Source organism: Archocentrus centrarchus, chromosome 20, assembly GCF_007364275.1.
Source record: "Archocentrus centrarchus isolate MPI-CPG fArcCen1 chromosome 20, fArcCen1, whole genome shotgun sequence".
NCBI classification, from domain to species: domain Eukaryota; kingdom Metazoa; phylum Chordata; class Actinopteri; order Cichliformes; family Cichlidae; genus Archocentrus; species Archocentrus centrarchus.
Genome location: NC_044365.1, coordinates 13,698,908 through 13,717,156, shown reverse-complemented (window position 1 = coordinate 13,717,156; position 18,249 = coordinate 13,698,908). Strand labels below are relative to the sequence as shown.

The 18,249-nt window shown below is 39.7% G+C and overlaps 2 protein-coding genes across 3 annotated transcripts in view; one reads left to right on the top strand and one right to left on the bottom strand.

Annotated features, from left to right (window-relative positions):
* Positions 1–6,168, top strand: part of prkdc (protein kinase, DNA-activated, catalytic subunit) — a 30,316-nt gene extending 24,148 nt beyond the window's left edge. Inside the window, exons 70-86 of the mRNA XM_030756882.1 lie at positions 23–197; positions 273–466; positions 686–869; positions 1,023–1,183; positions 1,441–1,652; positions 1,760–1,847; positions 1,940–2,083; positions 2,337–2,553; positions 2,676–2,743; positions 2,824–3,044; positions 3,260–3,352; positions 3,451–3,534; positions 3,684–3,755; positions 3,842–4,043; positions 4,270–4,458; positions 5,286–5,425; positions 5,755–6,168. Of these exons, the coding sequence (XP_030612742.1) occupies positions 23–197; positions 273–466; positions 686–869; positions 1,023–1,183; positions 1,441–1,652; positions 1,760–1,847; positions 1,940–2,083; positions 2,337–2,553; positions 2,676–2,743; positions 2,824–3,044; positions 3,260–3,352; positions 3,451–3,534; positions 3,684–3,755; positions 3,842–4,043; positions 4,270–4,458; positions 5,286–5,425; positions 5,755–5,959 (2,649 nt within the window). The 3' untranslated portion in view covers positions 5,960–6,168. The remainder of the gene's footprint in view (positions 1–22; positions 198–272; positions 467–685; positions 870–1,022; positions 1,184–1,440; positions 1,653–1,759; positions 1,848–1,939; positions 2,084–2,336; positions 2,554–2,675; positions 2,744–2,823; positions 3,045–3,259; positions 3,353–3,450; positions 3,535–3,683; positions 3,756–3,841; positions 4,044–4,269; positions 4,459–5,285; positions 5,426–5,754) is intronic.
* Positions 6,169–9,226: 3,058 nt separating this feature from the next.
* Positions 9,227–17,642, bottom strand: garem (GRB2 associated, regulator of MAPK1). Of its 2 annotated transcripts, none has more exons than XM_030757143.1 (6): positions 17,383–17,642; positions 14,884–15,024; positions 14,547–14,677; positions 13,273–14,463; positions 12,817–12,971; positions 9,227–12,661 (listed from the first exon to the last, which is right to left on the bottom strand). In XM_030757143.1, exons 1-6 carry the CDS (start codon positions 17,501–17,503, stop codon positions 11,809–11,811), a joined length of 2,592 nt encoding a protein of 863 aa, XP_030613003.1. In that variant the 5' UTR covers positions 17,504–17,642; the 3' UTR covers positions 9,227–11,808. The 2 variants fall into 2 exon arrangements, with proteins under 2 accessions (XP_030613003.1, XP_030613004.1); XM_030757144.1 differs by having other exon boundaries at positions 9,227–12,658.
* Between the last annotated feature and the right edge of the window lie 607 nt (positions 17,643–18,249).

Sequence of the window (18,249 nt, the reverse complement as noted above, 5' to 3'; positions counted from 1 at the left end):
GACGACTAAATGCTGTTTTCAGAATAACTTCCCTGTGGCTGTGAAGCTGCTGAAGGAACTTCACAGAGAAGCCAAAACAAACAGAAGACAGCTGCTGCGGTGGGTCCACAGTTTTAGTCGCTATAGCCATAAACGGAGTCAGGCCCAGGGTCCTGTGGAGCAAATCAATACCATGGTGAAGACCATCCCGCTCCTCGGTAAGAAGGGAAAAGAGTGCCACACGTGTTAAGGGTATTCAGCTCTTAAAGGCTTTTGGCTTTTTCTCTCTCCAGAGGACCTTCAAGCTGACTGTCAGAGTGCTACAGCTAAAGTATTCAGATACCAAAAGATACTCCAGGGTACATCTTTTGACATCTTGGCCACAGCTGTAGGCAGAAGCCCCTCAGTCCTAGCAACTGTCGATGCTGACAAAGCAGAGAAAGTTGTGAAGCTTTCTGGAGCTGCTTGGCCCAGCGCAGATCCAAAGGTACTCTACTTTTTCCGAAAAAATACTAATTGTAGTGTCTGGCTAGAGACACTGGTGGTAAAAATATTTGTATGTAAAATGTTCTGCATGATTATTGTACTTTATATGAGAAATGGAAAATCTCAACTTTATTCCACAGCAGATTGTCACACTAAGCCTTCTTTGTAAGTGAATAAAAAAGATGAAACAACTAAATCACAAAGGATGTTTTTCCTGCAGAAAGTGGAAGTGGGATTGCAGTTAAAGGCACTAAAGTTACTGTGTGAAGCGACCAGAAAGGCTGATGAGGAGGTCCAGTCTTATTCTCAGAAGTTTGTGGAGACCAGCAGCATCATAAAGACGTACATGGCTTTGGCTAACTTCTGTGACAAACGGCTACGAGAGGAGGAGCAGAGAGATACTGGTGAGTAATGACATTACCTAAGTGTGCCATCTGTAGATATTTATTCAGATTAATGCAAATAAGCTAACAGTGATCTTAATGTGATTAATTACTTGGTATGAACAGTATAACTGTGTCCTAAAGAATGGTCATTGCCATTGTTTATGCTCACAGAAAGCCAATTTCCTGACCTTCTGGTATTGCCCGTGCATGTGGTGGAAAACATGTTGAAAGCACTGAAGATGAATTCAGAGGAGGCTCGCCTCAAGTTTCCACGTCTGCTACAGATCATTGAATTGTACCCATCCGAGACGCTGGACCTCATGACAAAAGAGGTTAGTTTATCTGAATATGCAGGAATTTTAATCTTCTTCTAGGGCCTGTAGAAATTTACCCAAAGTTTGTTTTTAGGCTTTGAGAATGTCTTTAATATTTAAAAGGTAATCCTGCAGATGCTAAAGGATAATAAACAACAAATATTACATCTCCACTCGACAGTAAGGCTGTGGAAACTGTTACCAATACCAGTACTTTGAAGCTCTGGAAGCATGTGTTTTAGTTGTAAACAGCGATGCCATCTATCTGTATTTAGATGATGTCTGTTCCCTGCTGGATGCTGATAAGCTGGATCAGTCAAATGGTTGCCCTACTGGACAAGCCAGAAGCTGTGGCAGTACAGCATTGCATAGGGCAGATAGCGGAGTGCTACCCTCAGGCACTGGTTTATGCACTAATGATCAGCAGTGAGAGCTACCAGTTTGAGGACTCAGCTACTGGACACCAGCAGCAGGAATTTGTCAACAGGTAAAAGTTTTGACTGGCAAACAAAGAAAAAAAATTCCACGTTGCTCAATGTTAAAAATATGTTTTCAAAAGCTTTGGTTAATTTTATGAACACCGTGCATCAACAGGCTCAGGAGCCTGCTGGACAAGGGAGGAGCTGTGAAGAACTTTGTGGAAGCTCTCCAGCAGCTGACAAATCCCGAGATGATTTTTAGGGTAATGAGAGAAACTTCCATCCACGAATTCAATCAAGCTGCCACATTTTGGTTTTTGGACCGACACTGACTGTTTTCATTTGGTCCGCACAGGATTGGTGGGATGGTGTGAAAATTGAATTGGAAAAGCCGACCTTTAACAAGAAGCAGATGGGTGACATGTATGAGGAGATGCGCTCTTTGCTCGGGGATCGTAACACAAATGGTCACGGGATGTTTCGCAAGAAATTTATCCAAGTTTGTCATTTCCTTTTTTGTCTCTTGATCTACTTCATAATTTATTTTTAAAAAGCTTCAAATGTAAATCCCTAATAATTTGTCATTCTGCACTTCTGTGTGTCTACATAATACATTTGGCTTCATTCTCATAAGCAGAAATGAGGAAGCTAATAGTTACAGCATTCACTGGAGACAAAACTGTGCTTTGGGAAACACTCAACAATGTGGATCTTCTACGCAAGGAAGTGTAATATCGTGCTCTTCCTTGCAGAAATTTTCCAAAGAGGTGGATAAACTGCTGGGACCTAACGGCAGCAAGCTGTTTGAAAAAAGGAAAGACAAACCCTTTTTGCGGCAAGTGGATGATCTGCTTTCATCCATGCGTGAATTTCGGGAATCTCAAAAGGAACCAGGGAACCTGAAGGAATACTCACCTTGGTTGAATGGATTTAAAGCAGATCCATTCAGAAATGAGCTGGAGATCCCAGGTTAGTAGCTGTACTCAAATTGATGTTTGATTTATATCAAACAAGCTCGTGCGTTGTGGTTTAATGGCCCATTACAGCTATTCTGTCCATTGATGAGGCTGTGTTCTTTCATCTTATTGTAGGACAATATGATGGACGATCTAAACCACTGCCCGAGTATCACGCAAAGATAACTGGCTTTGATGAGAGGGTACGCGTTTGTCAGAGTTCACGTTAAAACAGGAAAAGTTAAATGGTTTATTATTCTGAAAGCTCTTTGGGGTCTTCCAGGTGAAGGTGATGTCTTCTATTCGTCGTCCCAAGCGTCTCATCATTCGCGGGGATGATGAGCGGGACCACCCCTTTCTGGTAAAGGGTGGGGAGGACCTCCGACAGGACCAACGTATTGAGCAGCTTTTCGCCGTCATGAACATTCTGCTGAGCCGTGACACATCCTGCTTGCACAGAGGCTTGCAGCTCCGCACATATCAAGTCATTCCTATAAACACAAGGTAGTGGGCATGTCTGTCAGTCAGTATGTGTCCCTTAACACTAATCCTCATACTGGTTCACTGATTGAAGGTTGAATAAACTTTTTTCTATTTTCTTTGATAGGAAGAATATTCATCTTTTTATATATATTTTTTTTAGTATCTGCGCCTGATAATTGGTCCCATACTGACAGCTATACAAAATACTAACTAACAAAGCAAATTAATGTTTACAGAATTGGTCTGATTGAATGGATGGAAAATACCTGTACTCTAAAGGAGTTTGTGCACAACACAATGACTGGTGAGGAGCAGCAAAGTGCAAAGAGGTACTGTAAAAAAATGTATTGAGTTAATGTAATGCAGCATTGTTTAGATTATGTGATAAGTATGATGATATGATGGCTGTAATTTCTTTGTCTTGAAGATCTGCGAATGAATACAACTCCTGGCTCTCATCGTTTGCTCAAAAAGAGGGGAATCCTATCGCATTTTATGGACTGGCCTATAAGTGAGTTGAATTTTTACCAATATATAGCACGGGGTTCAACCAATTTGAATAATTTTATTGTTATCTTAAACAATACTTCAAGATTAGGCACCAGCAGGGTGGGAAAACGGTCAGTCTTGAGTTTACACTCACGCTGTATTCTCTGCCAGGAAAGCTAAACGTGACGATGCTGTGAGGAACTTTCTGAAAGTACTGCAGTATGTGCCCAGAGATTTGCTGAAGTAAGTTGTTTGTGTGTGTATAGCATAACTCCTCAGGATGGTTAACACTTGGAATAAAAACTTCTTTACTCTCTGTTATTTTCTAGGAGAGCTTTTCTGAAGATGTGCAACAGTCCGGAGGCCTTTCTGTCCTTGCGATCCCACTTCGTTAGCTCTCATGCTTTGCTGTGTGTGAGCCACTGGATCCTCGGGATTGGAGATCGCCATCTCTCCAATTTCATGATCAATATGGAAACAGGAGGCATGATTGGCATTGACTTTGGTCATGCATTTGGCTCAGCCACCCAGGTGTGTTCAGTGAAAGGAGCCTGTGAAAGCAAAATGTGATTAAAATGAGCAATAAGGGATTAATTTTCATGTGTTTAGGTTGGGAGAATGGATCATAGGCATCATCTGGTTTAGCTGTATGATTCTTACTGTTATGGTGACCAGCTGTATGAATGTGAAGCATGTTGGAACAGTCATCACCTATAAAGATAAATCTCTTTCTGTGCTGTCCTGTATCTTCTCCCAGTTCCTCGCTGTGCCTGAGCTCATGCCTTTCCGGCTGACTCAACAGTTTGTGAATTTAATGCAACCCTTGAAGGAGTCCGGTTTGATCCAGAGCATCATGGTTCACTCACTGCAGGCCTACAGGGCTGCGCCAGACCTTCTGCTTAACACCATGGATGTGTTTGTAAAGGAGCCTTCCCTGGACTGGAAGGTAACCATTGAATTATGGGTTGTATTCTGGATAGTATTCATTTAGAAAAAGGAAAAAAAACTCAAAAGAAGCTAAATTGTAGCTTGTGGTTTTGAGAGAACACTTACAGTTAAATACAGTTAAAGTCTGCTCAGCTGTGATTAGTCACAAACATTGAGACTACAGGTTGGCTACAAAGTGGAAACTAGAAAGCTTCTTAACCTTTACCTTCATACGTAGATATGTGTTTACTGAAATATACAGTCATGAAATGAACGTTTCACAGGACTCTGTAAAATTGCTGAGACTTCTACTCCTGGGAAGCTTGTGGCATTGTGTTAGCACACACCTGAATGCTCCAGACCATTAAGTTGCCAAAACTTCTGCTTTTATAGAGGTGCTCACGCTCGCTGATGATCAGTTAATCAAGTGAATCCAATTAGGAGCACCTAGCTGCTGTTTACCCTCTTAATTCATATGGAAGCAGTAAGGATGTATTTACATAGAGTCCTGTGAAAACAGGATGTGAGGCTGGATCATAAGCTGCTCGGTTATTTTTATACCTGTGCACAAAAATCAAACATTATCCAGGTTTCTGATTATCTCGGTCACTGGTATTGTTACTAGTGAGAGTGTGATTGTGTGTAGCTGCGGGATGCAGACAGCACATGCTGAATTTTTGATAATAGATCCAGACTGCATTGTTACATAGAGTCTGTGCTGTGATCCGGTTCATTTGTGGCTCTTGGTCATAATTTTGCTTGTGAAACTGAATAAATGTTGCTTCCTGCTACGCAGTAATTTTTCAAAATACTGTACAAAGAAATTGTGTTTTTGTTACCACGCAGAACTTTGAGGTGAAACAACTGAAGAAAGGAGGCACATGGAGAGAGACTGTGAACACCAGAGAAATCAACTGGTATCCCTTGCAGAAGGTTAATTTTGCCAAGAGAAAACTGGAAGGAGCAAATCCAGCTGCTATAACCAGGTATATCATTAAATCAGAATATGGAAGGCCAAATAGGACTTCATTATTGTTCTATGCTATTACATAAAGACGAAGAAACCCTGTGTTGGCATCCATGATGGTGGAAAGTCCCAATACTCAACTAATAGTGTCACTTTATCGAGTGAGTGTTGATAGAACAGGCATGTTATGGCAAATCAGAAACCTTTATAGCACAGTGTTCATGTTGTTATGACAGGGATCTTTCATAGCTCTCCAGTAAAGACCTGCATTGTATCCATTCCATCTTTATGTTATTGCTCTCTATTTTATTTTGGTTGTGACTGGATGTTTTGGGTTTATTTTGTCAGTGAGGAGCTGAAGCTGGGTTTTGAGAAAGATGCTGCCTTCCCGGGGATGCAGTCAGTGGCTCTGGGGACTGAGCAGCACAACATTCGTGCTAAACTTCCAGCCGAAGGCCTGTCAGTGGAGAAGCAGGTGGACTGTCTGCTTGACCAGGCCATGGACCCAAATGTGCTCAGCAGGGTTTGGGTAGGCTGGGAACCGTGGATCTGACTCATTCACAATAAATGAATGAATTGAACATCAGGAAACGTTTAGGAAAGTAAATTTAACAGCTTGAAAGAATCCTGTAATATCAAATATGCTCTCTAATGCAGCTGTGAAAAAGCTTTGTATGTCTTTTGTTCTTTTTATACCTATTTGCTTGGCAGAATTGTATAATCTCTGGAAAGAAATGAAGAAATAAAATCCTGTGTGTGAAATCAAGGTGTAAGATTACTATATTCATACTGTACTGTATAGTTATAGCAATGTTTTATTATGCGTTCAGCCACATGTTTATAACTCAACTGATCATTTTCTAAGTTGCAGTTTTAAATATTCAGAAGTTTGTGTGTGGGGTGGCTGTAGCTCAGGAGGTAGAGCAGGTCACCCACTGATCAGAAGGTCAGCGGTTTGATTTATGGCTGCTCAAGACTGCATGCCAAAATATCCTTAGCTTAGTTACTCATGGAAGTGCTTGTGTAAATGGGGTAAATGGAAATGTGTTGTATAAGCGCTTTGAGTGCTCAGAGTAGAAAAGCACTATGTAAGAACTAGTCCAATTACCGTCTTTCAGATTTCATTCAGTCCTTTATTTTTAATGTGTTTAATTTAAAGAAGCAGACACCGCTTCCCTGAAATCACACTTTATGAGCTAGTGATACAAATCCCAAAACCTGAGAATGGAAATGATTATTCAGGGCAGAGGGCAGGTAATCAGTAAACTTTCACATTCAGAGCAGGATTTATTTTGGAAGTTTATAGATGAGCAGCATAACTGATTATCACACATCAGTACTACTGTGCATTTTATGCTACAAGTTGCTGAAGTCTGTCAATTTCCATCCATCCATCCATTCGCTTCTGCACATCCTGTTAAGGGTCGCGGGGGGGCTGGAGCCTATCCCAGCTGTCATAGGGCGAGAGGCAGGGTACACCCTGAACAGGTCGCCAGCCTGTTACAGGGCCAACGCAGAGGGACAGACGACCTTTCACACTCACATTCATGCTCTCATTCACACCTATGGGCAATTTAGATTAGCCAATTAACCTAACCCCAGTAAGTGCATGTCTTTGGAATGTGGGAGGAAACCGGAGTACCCGGAGGAAACCCACGCAAGCACGGGGAGAACATGCAAACTCCACACAGAGAGAGGGAGAGGCCTGGGCCAAGGTGGAATCGAACCCAGGCCTTCCAGATGGTATTCTAACTGTGAGGCAGCAGTGCTAACCACTACGCCACCGTGCTGCCCAGTCTGTCAATTTATTAACCTAATATCACCATGTTAGTTTTGTCAATGCAAACATTTAGCTAATGCATTGTTACACCCAACACAAAACGAGCTGAAGTGCATGAAAGTCATGGCTGTGTACTTACTGGCTTTAAAATGTGAAATCTTTCCTGATTGATTGCCTTTTCTGATAACTAGCATTAACAGCTTTAAAGTTAGAATAATGTCTCTCTCTCTATGAACTGGTTGCCCAATTACTGACACTGGTTTTAACCTAACTGTGAGTACATCTCCAAACTGAAGTGGCTCACACAGGCGTGTCTGTGACATCTCTTTAAATTTCACTTAAAGCCAGAAAGGTTGTGTATAAGATGGCCAAACATGCTTCTAAGAGACTGAGCTACTCTTATTTTTTTAAGTACTATTAAAATGAATACAAAAGCTTACAGGAACTAGTTTCTTTCTATATGACTCATAAATCACACTTATTTAAACGTATTCAAATTTCTGCAAGCTGTAAAATGAAATGGCTTAGGACATGAAAGTCTAAACCTCTTTTGGATAAAAGCAGAATTTTGGTAAACTTTGATCTGTGAGATGTCAGGCTGCTTAATGTACAACTGGAAAGTGTCTCACAAAAGCAGAAGTAATGAAGCATGTACTGATTACTGAAATGCTTCAGCTCTGATGTGCAAACTCTTGCTAAAGCAAAGTTCTGCTGAACACTTGATGCAATTTGTTGTCTCACTTCCTTTTTGCAGCATGTGGAACACGTCTGTGTTCAGTTTACTGATCTAGAAAAGAGGCAGATGAAACACACTGAGCCCTCTAGTGCTTCGGATATTGATTACTGAAATCTTAATCAGTCTCTTCTCAAACACAAAGATATTCTTTACAATCGTGTCAAGTTTTGCCAGAAAAATGGCTCCAATTAATTAATCAATAATCATTGTATTTGTCTATCAGCTGAACAAATCATCCAGTCACAGTGGAAGACGTCCAAAATGAAAGGTTTACTATGCTCAACACGAAGTCAGTTTTAAGACCAAAAGTTCTTCACTACAACCAGAGATGACTAAAATATATGATGTAAATTTTGGAGAAAAAAAAAGTGCCCAAATGGGGGTAGGTACTAATTTTCAGATGGACACTCTTCTAAACTGTTCATCCAGCTTGGATGAAATTGGACTGGTAGGAACTGTTAATGTATCAAGTACAAAAATTGGACCTTTTGGCCTCTGCTCTGACCTTGGATTTGACCTGGAAATCTGTAATGCTACAAAGTTAAATGTTTTTTTTTAATGTCCCTAAAGTAATTTTAACTTTTACAATATGTTGTTGAAAGCACTGACTCACAGAATCTGAACATAAACAGGCGTGTAGTCAGGTGCTGAAACCAACATGTCACAATATCCATGGTAACTGATGAAACTGATGTTTCTGCATGTCACAACATCCCACCTAGACACTACCAGCCGGTTTCCCAGTCATGGATTAAACATGGTCCTAGACTAAAAGGAAAAAGTCAATGAAGACCAAAATAGGAAAAAGTATTTAGTCCAGGATTAGACATAATCCCTGTATGGGAAACTGGGCCTCTATGCTGGACTGGACTAGCAGGCTGACCTCTAATATTTTTGGGAATTCAGGTGGAATACCCCACTATGTTTTTGAATATAATATAGTTTCATATTAAATCTTGTCTATTTAGACCCTTTTTTCTTATATTTAAATTGTTACACTATTAAGAAGGCTCAAATATTATATGAAGCAACTATGACAACATAAGCTTACAATTTATGGTTAAAACATCTAAATAATGTACAAAGGTATTATATGTAAAAAAAAATTGAATCTTGAATCATATTTAAATTCATCCCATCAAAAATCAATTAAATAGCACATTTTATCTCCAAAGCAGACAATCTCTGGGAAATTGATGATCAGACCTGTTGCAGATCTAAATTCTACTAACACAACTGGACTTATTGCGTAGCAAAATCTTCATGCTGTTGCATGACAAAGAAGAAAAACACAAGCACCAGTTAATCCATGTTTAATAGACGATACAATGCAAAAGGGGAAACAGTTCAAAATGAAAGACAAATATTCATAACTCAACATTTAAGTAATGCTGTCAAACCCAGTGTCACAGTCTTTTACCTTCTTCTTGCACTAAAAATGGCAACATTTCATCCAGCCAGTGATCCAGAACATTAAATGTTACCAACACATAATACGCTTTGGTACTGACTGCATCACAATGGTGGATTAGTGGGACAGGGCTGGTTGTTGTAGTGTGCTCACAGTTCATATCTCAGAATTATTCAATTTAAATTACTGGCTTGGAATAATTTCTTTGGCATGCAATTTTCAGAAATGAACACTGTGGGATTTTCAATACGCATAATCCTCCACTGCTTCCTAGTTCCTTTACAGGTCTCTTTGGAATGCCATGGCTATTGCATGAGATGTTTATACTATATAACAAGAGTTTCTGGGGACATAAGTAATTTTCCATAACAACAGTGATACTGAGACATTATCTTTTGGTCACTGTCCATGTAGTGTGAAAGAGATTTGTAGGTATTTTTTCCCACTGTGACCAAGTGTTATTTTAATGCATGAATTTATAAACCCAAGTAGAACCCACATTTTACAGAACTATAAAAAACAAAAAAGAAAACCCCAAAAGAAAACTGAAATTTGAACATAAGCTTTTTCTCAATAAAAATAATCTCAACATTAGTAATCATTTTATCTAAAAAATTATATTCAATTTGCACTTACATACAAAATAAAAAAATATCAAGTCAAATATGTGACACCCCACTATAAAAACTGTTGGGTGGACGAAAAACAAAACAGCTGTTGGCCGACAGACCAGACCCGAGTTGTAGAAAGGCTGTTACTGCTGAGGCACCTTCATCTATCAGCCACAAGAATGGTCTGAGAATAACTCTTCTGCATATTCTGCATTATGTTAAATTACTGCATAAATTACTCAATTCTGAATCAAGGGTATAAAAAAAATTGTGTTACTAATACACACAAATATTTCATTATAATAGATCATTTTCAAGTTTAGCTTACATGCCTCTGGGGTCTGGACAGATACCAGTTGTTAGTGTATATTCTCTGACAAAAAGAAAATGTTAAGCCAAAGCGAAATATCAAATAGTTTAAGGTCTCCGGGTTAAGGCGCAGAAAAAAACTATTACTTGTTTCTTGCAAGTATTGTAGGTAACAATTACCAATACATACAGTGAAGACAAATGAGTACCCTTGCAATTCAGAAAAATGTAGTGCATTCACTCCCTACATAAACACTCTTATCATTTATATTTAACGACCTTAACTGCAATCATTTAATATGAAATCTACCAAAGTGCATGATGCATTTAATTTGTAATTCATACTGGGTGTTAAGATCTTTTGGTTATCTTCCATGTTAGTTTTAAAGTAAGGACATAATTTGGTTAGGTCATGAGTAATTCTTTTTCAGATACAAATAGCCCAAAGTTATATTTAGCTGAGACATTTAAGGTTACAGTAAGTAGAGTTCAAAAATAGTACACAAAAAAAGTACAAAAGAAGAGCTCTTGCATAAGAAATGTCACTGCTAAACCTTACTGCACATTACAATCGCTTGAGCTGGCTAACTGTTGTCAGCAGTTATATTAAGGGGAAGCAATTTCTAATGACAAACAAAACCCTGCTGGATTGACTGCATGTAATAATTAATCTTCCAGAGTTAGACAGTAAACCAGCATCCTTTCACCTGACACCAAATTGATGCACACTTCTCCAAAAGCTGATTTTTCCTTTTGAATTCGTTACATTCCATTTAGACATGGAAAATCAAATCACATTCAGATCCCATGTGTCGCTTTTATATTCCATTTTGGAGAAACTGTACATCAGTGTGACACCGCATGGTTAAGGACATGATTTTCATTTACTTTTTGTAGCCATTTAAAAATGAAAAACTCCAAGTGTACAACTTGGAGCTAGTTTTTTTTCACATAGAACAATTATCTCCTAATACTTGTTGGCAGTGGGCTGGGTCTTTAGCTTAGTAGCTTTCTTTAACACTTCGCTGACCTCAAAAGAGCAGTGAATGCATAAACTATGCAAAAACAACTTATATATTATATTTACTAAATGCAGCCAATTTTACATTTTTTTTTTTCCTTTTTTCTTAAAAGCATCCGTGGATCAAATATTTTCTAATTTGTGCTCTTTTAAACATCCAGCTAATCGCAGCAGAATTGTGAGACTCTTCTTTAAGAAAAGACAGCGTTGTCTTCAAGTAGCTTCCCAATTAAAATGATAATGCTGATGTCTTTCAATTCATTGGCTTAAATTAGTATTTGTGCAATGACATGAACACCAGTGGGCTGAGGGAGAAAAAGAGTGAAAGTGCCAAATGATCCCATTCAGTTAGCAAATAGCAGTTACAGACTTTTAGTGGGCTGGGAAATATTACCCACTTGTCTTCCCCACCACGTAGTAACAAAGAAATAGGTCCATATTATACAAAAAGAAACTATTTGTGGCTTGATGTGCATAGCGTACATACTGAAGGCATGACATTCTCAGCTTTACAGGATTTAGTGTTACATACTGTTATATCTTGGGTCTCCACCCATTTATGAACTGCATGAGTTTTTTCACCTGCAGTTTGCTTAGCTTGAAGTCCTCAGACAAAATCTCCTCAGTGAGCTGCAGGAGAAGATTCCCATCGATCTTCTCCGACACAAAAAGAGAAACAATGTCATCTGGCAGGCCGATAAACTTCAGACACTTGGAGACCTCTTCAATAGAAAGGCCAGCCAAGCTGGATGGTGGCTGCCACTGTGTAGTGTGCGAAAAGGATGGACAGTTCAGTGTTAGAGAGTTTGAGATGGAATATATCTCTTTTGTGCCCTGCTCGTGTGAGGAATTCAAAGTTTCTGGCTTACTGTCGCAGACTGACTCTGACAGTACATCTGTGCACTTCTTTATGGCATTAGATTTTGGTGTTCTTGGTGGTAAGATTGGGCAGGAGAGGCTCTGCTGGGCGTTAGATGCGTGTATTAGCTTGTCACTGTACATTTCTGAACTGCAGCTCGAAGATTTGTTGCAGAACGGATTCAGAGATGCTTTCGGCGAGTCAAAGTCCTTACTGCGGTGTGCATACTCTCTGCCATCAAAGTCAAGAAGGCTGGTTGTACAGGTTTTTGGGGTGCTTGGGGTTCTCTTTCTGGGGTAACTGTAGTAACTTCGACAGCTTGTAGGCAGAAACTCCTCCATGCATCGCGATTCTCCTCCACTGAAATTGTTTGGCCAAGACAACCGTGAGGAAACCCCGTCTGACAGCAAGCTACCACTTGGTGAAGTAGCCTTCGGTTCAGTGCTGCTGGAATTAGTCCAGCTGCAAGGGTAGCATACGTGGCTTTGTTCTTGTGGGTCAGCTCCCTCTTGTTCACTTGTTCCACTACTTACAGAAAAATATAAAATATAAGATTAATAGTAGTATAAGAATAACCACACACATAAACATCGAACAACTTGACATCTTATAGCATTTACTGTTAGAATGTGGGTAAAGGAAGATTAAGTTTTACTGTGCTATGAAATAGGTTGAATTCTTACATGTTGTGGAGACCAGAAGAATAATAGGAGAGGGTTGGACTTGGAGACCGAGTGTCTTGCTGTCGTGGCTTCAACAGGACAGGCACTGATGGCATCTGTTTCAGACCTCGTGGTGGGATCGGTGGTGCATTCAAAAGACGACATTCTTCCTTCACCTGGGATGAAAAAAGTTTATGTTGAAACAGCAACAAAAGCAAACATTACATTCTTAAAGAGTTTCACACAATCCGAACCCTTGCATTCAGCTTTTTATCTGCAATAGGCAATCAAAGTATTTGCATTTACCAAATACTATATATAGTAGTTGTAGTAGTTTTATTGTTAATAGTGGAGTCCGCTATATAGTAGCTGCTCATGGTGGCTTTTGCTGTACTATCAAAGTACACTTGCGAGCACGGATACCATCAAATAAACTAGAACTACAATCTTGGGAATGATACAATAAATTATACTCACAGCTTCAGACTTGGGTGGGACAGGTGGAGGAGTAAGAGGCACATCAGAGCTGGTTATTGCACCCAGAGGACAAGTGACTGGGTATGTCAGTGCAGCTGTTGTAGCACAGTCACTGCTGATGCCTCGTATTCCTTCACTTTGAGAGGGTTTTGGGATCTGACTTCTCAAGTGATCCAACCACAGCTCCTCATAGGGAACGTCCAGCTTGTTGAGCGTTGGTTGTTGGTTTGTGCAGTCCAGCAACTCTGGGAAAAAGTGTTCATTCTCTTCTGACGGATGAGTATCAGAAGGCAGAAGAGCCCAATCTCCACATAGTGTCATACAGCCCTGCAAGTTGACCTCACTGTTACCGTGCAGGTTGCTGCCATACACACACACAGACAGTCGGTGGAAGGACTGGGTGAGTTCATCTCGGGCGTAAGTCAAAGAGCTGGGAATTTGCATATGATTGGGACACCCGCTTGAGGTCCCGCTTCCCACGCTGCTACAATTACCATTTCCACTGCTTTTTTTGGGGCTTTTGCCATCTTCATTCCAGTCTGTTCGTACATCCCGGACAGCACGAGAATAGTCATCAATGTCAAACTGCTCCTGGCAGAACGCAAACCAGCGATGCACCATAGTATCTAACCACAACTCTCCTTGCAGCAGTTCCTCTGGAACAATAAATCTTGGCATGGCCATATGAAAAGGAAAATGGATGGGGATAATTTTGTTGCTTCGCAGAATGCAGCACACAACCACTGTTTTTGTCTGAATGTTGACCAATTTGTAGCGATGACCCTCCCTAATGAGGTGGAGGTCATACTGGTTGCGCGGTGGGGTACTGGGTACTGTCACATTAACTGGGAGACGGGTTTTCTCCACGATGTTCCTGATGTTGTGCTCGCCGTCTTGCATCTGAAGCTCTAGTGGACTGCAGGTGCTGAACCTGCCTTTACACTGGAATGGCAGGCTGATGCTCTCATTGGTGCGATGGTTCATGCAAATCAAGCAAGGCATCTTGCCTCGACCGATCTTACTGATGGAGTTCAGCTTCCCAATCTTCTTAAAAATGGTGTTGAATCTCGATTTTTCTTTGGAGCTTTTGGCATAGAGGATCTCAGCTTGGCCCATTAATGTCAGTTCATCACCAGTGTTTAGCGTAATGTTGTAAACTTCTGTGTCTTCATTGCATTCCCCTGAAGCCATCTATGAAAATATTACATTTATAAATTTTTTTGAATATCTACTTTACCAAACTTAACTGGACCCTTTTAATAGATCAAATGTACCTTAACATTGAATGTGATTTCCTCCATGACATATACCCTTTCAGGAAATGCTTTGGCCACCTCTTCCACGCTGTTGAAGTACTGCACAGGCTCTTTGACATCTCTGTCCTGCTCCAGCAACTTGAACTGACCTAGTGTATGTGAAGACACATCAATGGCACTAGCAATGTAAGCCAAGAAATATCACATTTGGCATCAATGCCGATCTAAAAAACTATAAACTCATATTTTCATGGGTTAAAAACTGCTGACTTGTATACTTTAGTGAATAATTTTTCAATTTAGGCAAATATCAGACAAACTGAACAAGCATCTGCTGTATGTGGTGGCACCTCACCTTCATAGTGAACTGGGATCTCTATTTTGGGCCCAATGACATAGTGTCCCTCCTCCAGACTGTGAGCAGTAATAGTTGTCCACTGACGGCAGGAATGAATCAAGAGGTAGTCATTGTCTCTGAGCCCTTCAACCAACTGACCTACAGAACATAAAATCACACTGTTTTCAGAGCAGACAACAGCATCATCTGCATAATTATAGTTTTAACTAAACTGCCAAGTAACGACTAAAATTTCCTGCAACAAAACATGTGAAACACAGCATGTTTATAACTAAAAGGTCATGACAGCACTAATGAACCTTAATGACTACATAATTAAGGTACAGTTAATATCATATAAGAGGAATATCACTGTGACTGCTTCCATTTTTATACCACTAATGAGCCTTACAGTCCACTCCATCCAAACTGAAGTACTACTTACTAAGCGCACTCAAAGTCACTAACCTCCATGAGCAATGACTAATGGCCTAATCCATACCTCTCTAAAAGCATGCTCTATTATTCAAAGTACAATACACCACTAGAGTTTTCAATAAAAAGGTTAGTAATGTGTCAGGTGTTTGTACAATGGAAAGAAAGATTCATTTTAATGCTGAGCTATAATGGCTTTATCTCCAAGTGCAGGCCACAATCACCATGCTTATTTTAGGGTAAAGCTATGGGGTAACGAAGTTGTAAAGACATATTTTCAGACCCAATATTATAATAACATATAGTTTAGTTGGAGGGTTATTTACAGCACTGTGCAAAGGTCTTGAGCCAACACTCATCTCTTTATATTTTAGTAAGAAAATGGGAAATGGATGCACCAATTTATTGAAACATGTGCAAACCTAAATGGAGTTTGGAAAATTCTCACAACACTGAAATGCAATATTTGGTGTGACTACCTTTATTCTTCAACACAGCCTGAACTCTCTTAGGTAGCTTTTTTGTCATTTCTTTAAGTAGTCTTAAGGAATAGTTCTCCAGGCTTCTTAAAAGACATTCAAAGCTCTTCTTTGGATGTTGGCTGCTTTTTGTTCTGTTTTCTAGATGATCCCACACTGCTTCAATAATGTTGAGGTCTGGGCTCTGGAGAGGCCAACCTATGACCTATATTGTTCCACTGTGTGGTTTTCTGTCCAGGTATTCTTTTACTGCATTAGCAGCGTGTTATTTCATTTTCATGCTGAAAAATGAAGCCATTAGCATTCAGATGCTCTCCAGATGGTACTGTGTGGTGGATCAAAATTTGATGGTACTTTTCTGAGTTCATAATTCCATCAAATTTTATATGTCCCCCAACAGCACTGGCTCCATCACAACTGTTGCCACTGATTTTCAGACCAGTTCTTGTGTAATCTGGCATACCTCAGCCTTTTCTCCCTGTTTCCCTTCCTTAAGAATGGCTGATAGTCACTCTTCCACTGACACCATGTCTGATAAGGCTTCAGTGAAGAGAAGATGGATCTCTCATGTCCTATATCAGAGCTTTGCTGGATTTTTCCTGTTTCTTAAGGACATGACTTCCAGACACTGTTCATCCAGTCTCATTGTACATCCTGTATAATGACAATAAAGGGAGTCTATTCTATTCTATCTGCTCTACACAGTTTATTTTAGGCTACTAGTTCTTAGAGTATTACTTTGTCAAACTGTGACCTTGTCAAACTCAACAAAATAAAGAGGAACAAATTGTGTGCTTTTGTGACAGGCTGCTAGTAACAAAGTGCCCAAAGATACAATTTAAAATGAGTTCTTTCCTTAGTTGTCTGTTATGTGTAGACACAACACTGGTTCATCCCTTGAGATAGGCGCCTTTTTTTGTGCTTGAAATAAATAGACAGATACAAGAACTGGACTGAAAATGAGAGAAAAAGCTGCCAATGTCCAAAAAAGAAACTTGGAAAGACCTTCAGAAAGACCACTTTTTAAAAATTCCACAAAGTCTCACTCCTTGGAAGTAAAACAAAAACAAAAAAAATTTACATTTAAGAAGACTAGTAAAGTCACATGTTTAGTACAAAATGACTTCACAAAAAGAAACAGATGCGTTGTGTATATGTTAATGATGTGTACAGTACAGTTAATGCTGAAAAGCGTCTTTGGTCTCATTCTGGGGACAAAAAGATATTTAAAAAAATAACAATAATAATTAAAAAGCAATATATGAAGAAAGACGATAAAGTTCAAGTACTGTGCAAGTGTGGAGCTAGTCTCTGTGTTGCATATTTTCTTCATAGCCTTAAAAAACGAACGGCCATAGGGTCTACACGTTTAATACAAAAAAGTTGAGGTCTGCACAACGGATGCAAAGGAATTTAAAGTTTAAATCTCATAATACGAAAATACCTGCTTTGTAATGTAAGACAGACAATACTGTGCCGCAATGGTAGGTCGCACTGACAAAAAAATCAATCGCAAAGATTTATTTTGCAGTTTAGTTTGCCTTTGCTACTAGCTAACAGCTAGCAAACACTGGGCTGATAGCGTGAAAACAAAGTTACTTGCCGTTGTCCAGCTTGACAATTTGAGGCAACTTATAAGCACTGACGAGTTGATCTAATGGTAAGGACGTCGTACTCCATGTAACATCTTTCAAATTGTTGTACAACATTGTTCCAAGGTCCATTTTGCTAATTTACATTAGCTAACTGGAGCTAGCTATGTGTAAACACGGTCACAAAAGGCTACACTAAGCTAACACACTAAATAATACATCAACTCTCCGTCCACGGTGTCATATCATGCATGGCGTGTTTCTTATTCATCGTCGCATTTTTTCATTTTAGTTTGATTTACGTATCATAAAGAGTCGCTGTCTGGTAATGTAGCAGAGCCATGTTTGTTTAGCTATCGATGGAGCCAGCGCTAGGTTGGATTAGCCGGAGGGAGGCAGCGCGCAGGAAGCTCTGCTGTGATTGGCGGAGAGCGTCAGAGTAGGTGGGCTCAGGCGACAGAGGACCAATCCCGCTGCGAGGCAACTGGACTACAAGAAATATGTGTTTTCTTCTTATAATAGAGAATAAATAGTTTGGTAAACAACAGAAGAAAACGCAAAACAAAAACCTACTAACTTCAATCTCAGTTTTGTATAATGACACTCTCTATTACACTCTATTTGTTCCTAGAAGTATATGGCTAAACATCACATGTATGATATACTTGGTGATGAGAAAGTATACCAAAATTAGATTTGCTTTATTTAAACACCACAAACAATAAATTGTCATGCAGATGAGTGAGCATCACATTGGGAAAAAAAGGCGCCTTTGCTTTATGACCTGGTGGTGCTGTGATATATATATATACACACCAACCCAACAATGACTTTCATCACACTTCCTCTTCTCACTGGTACAAATCTGAGGAACTTCC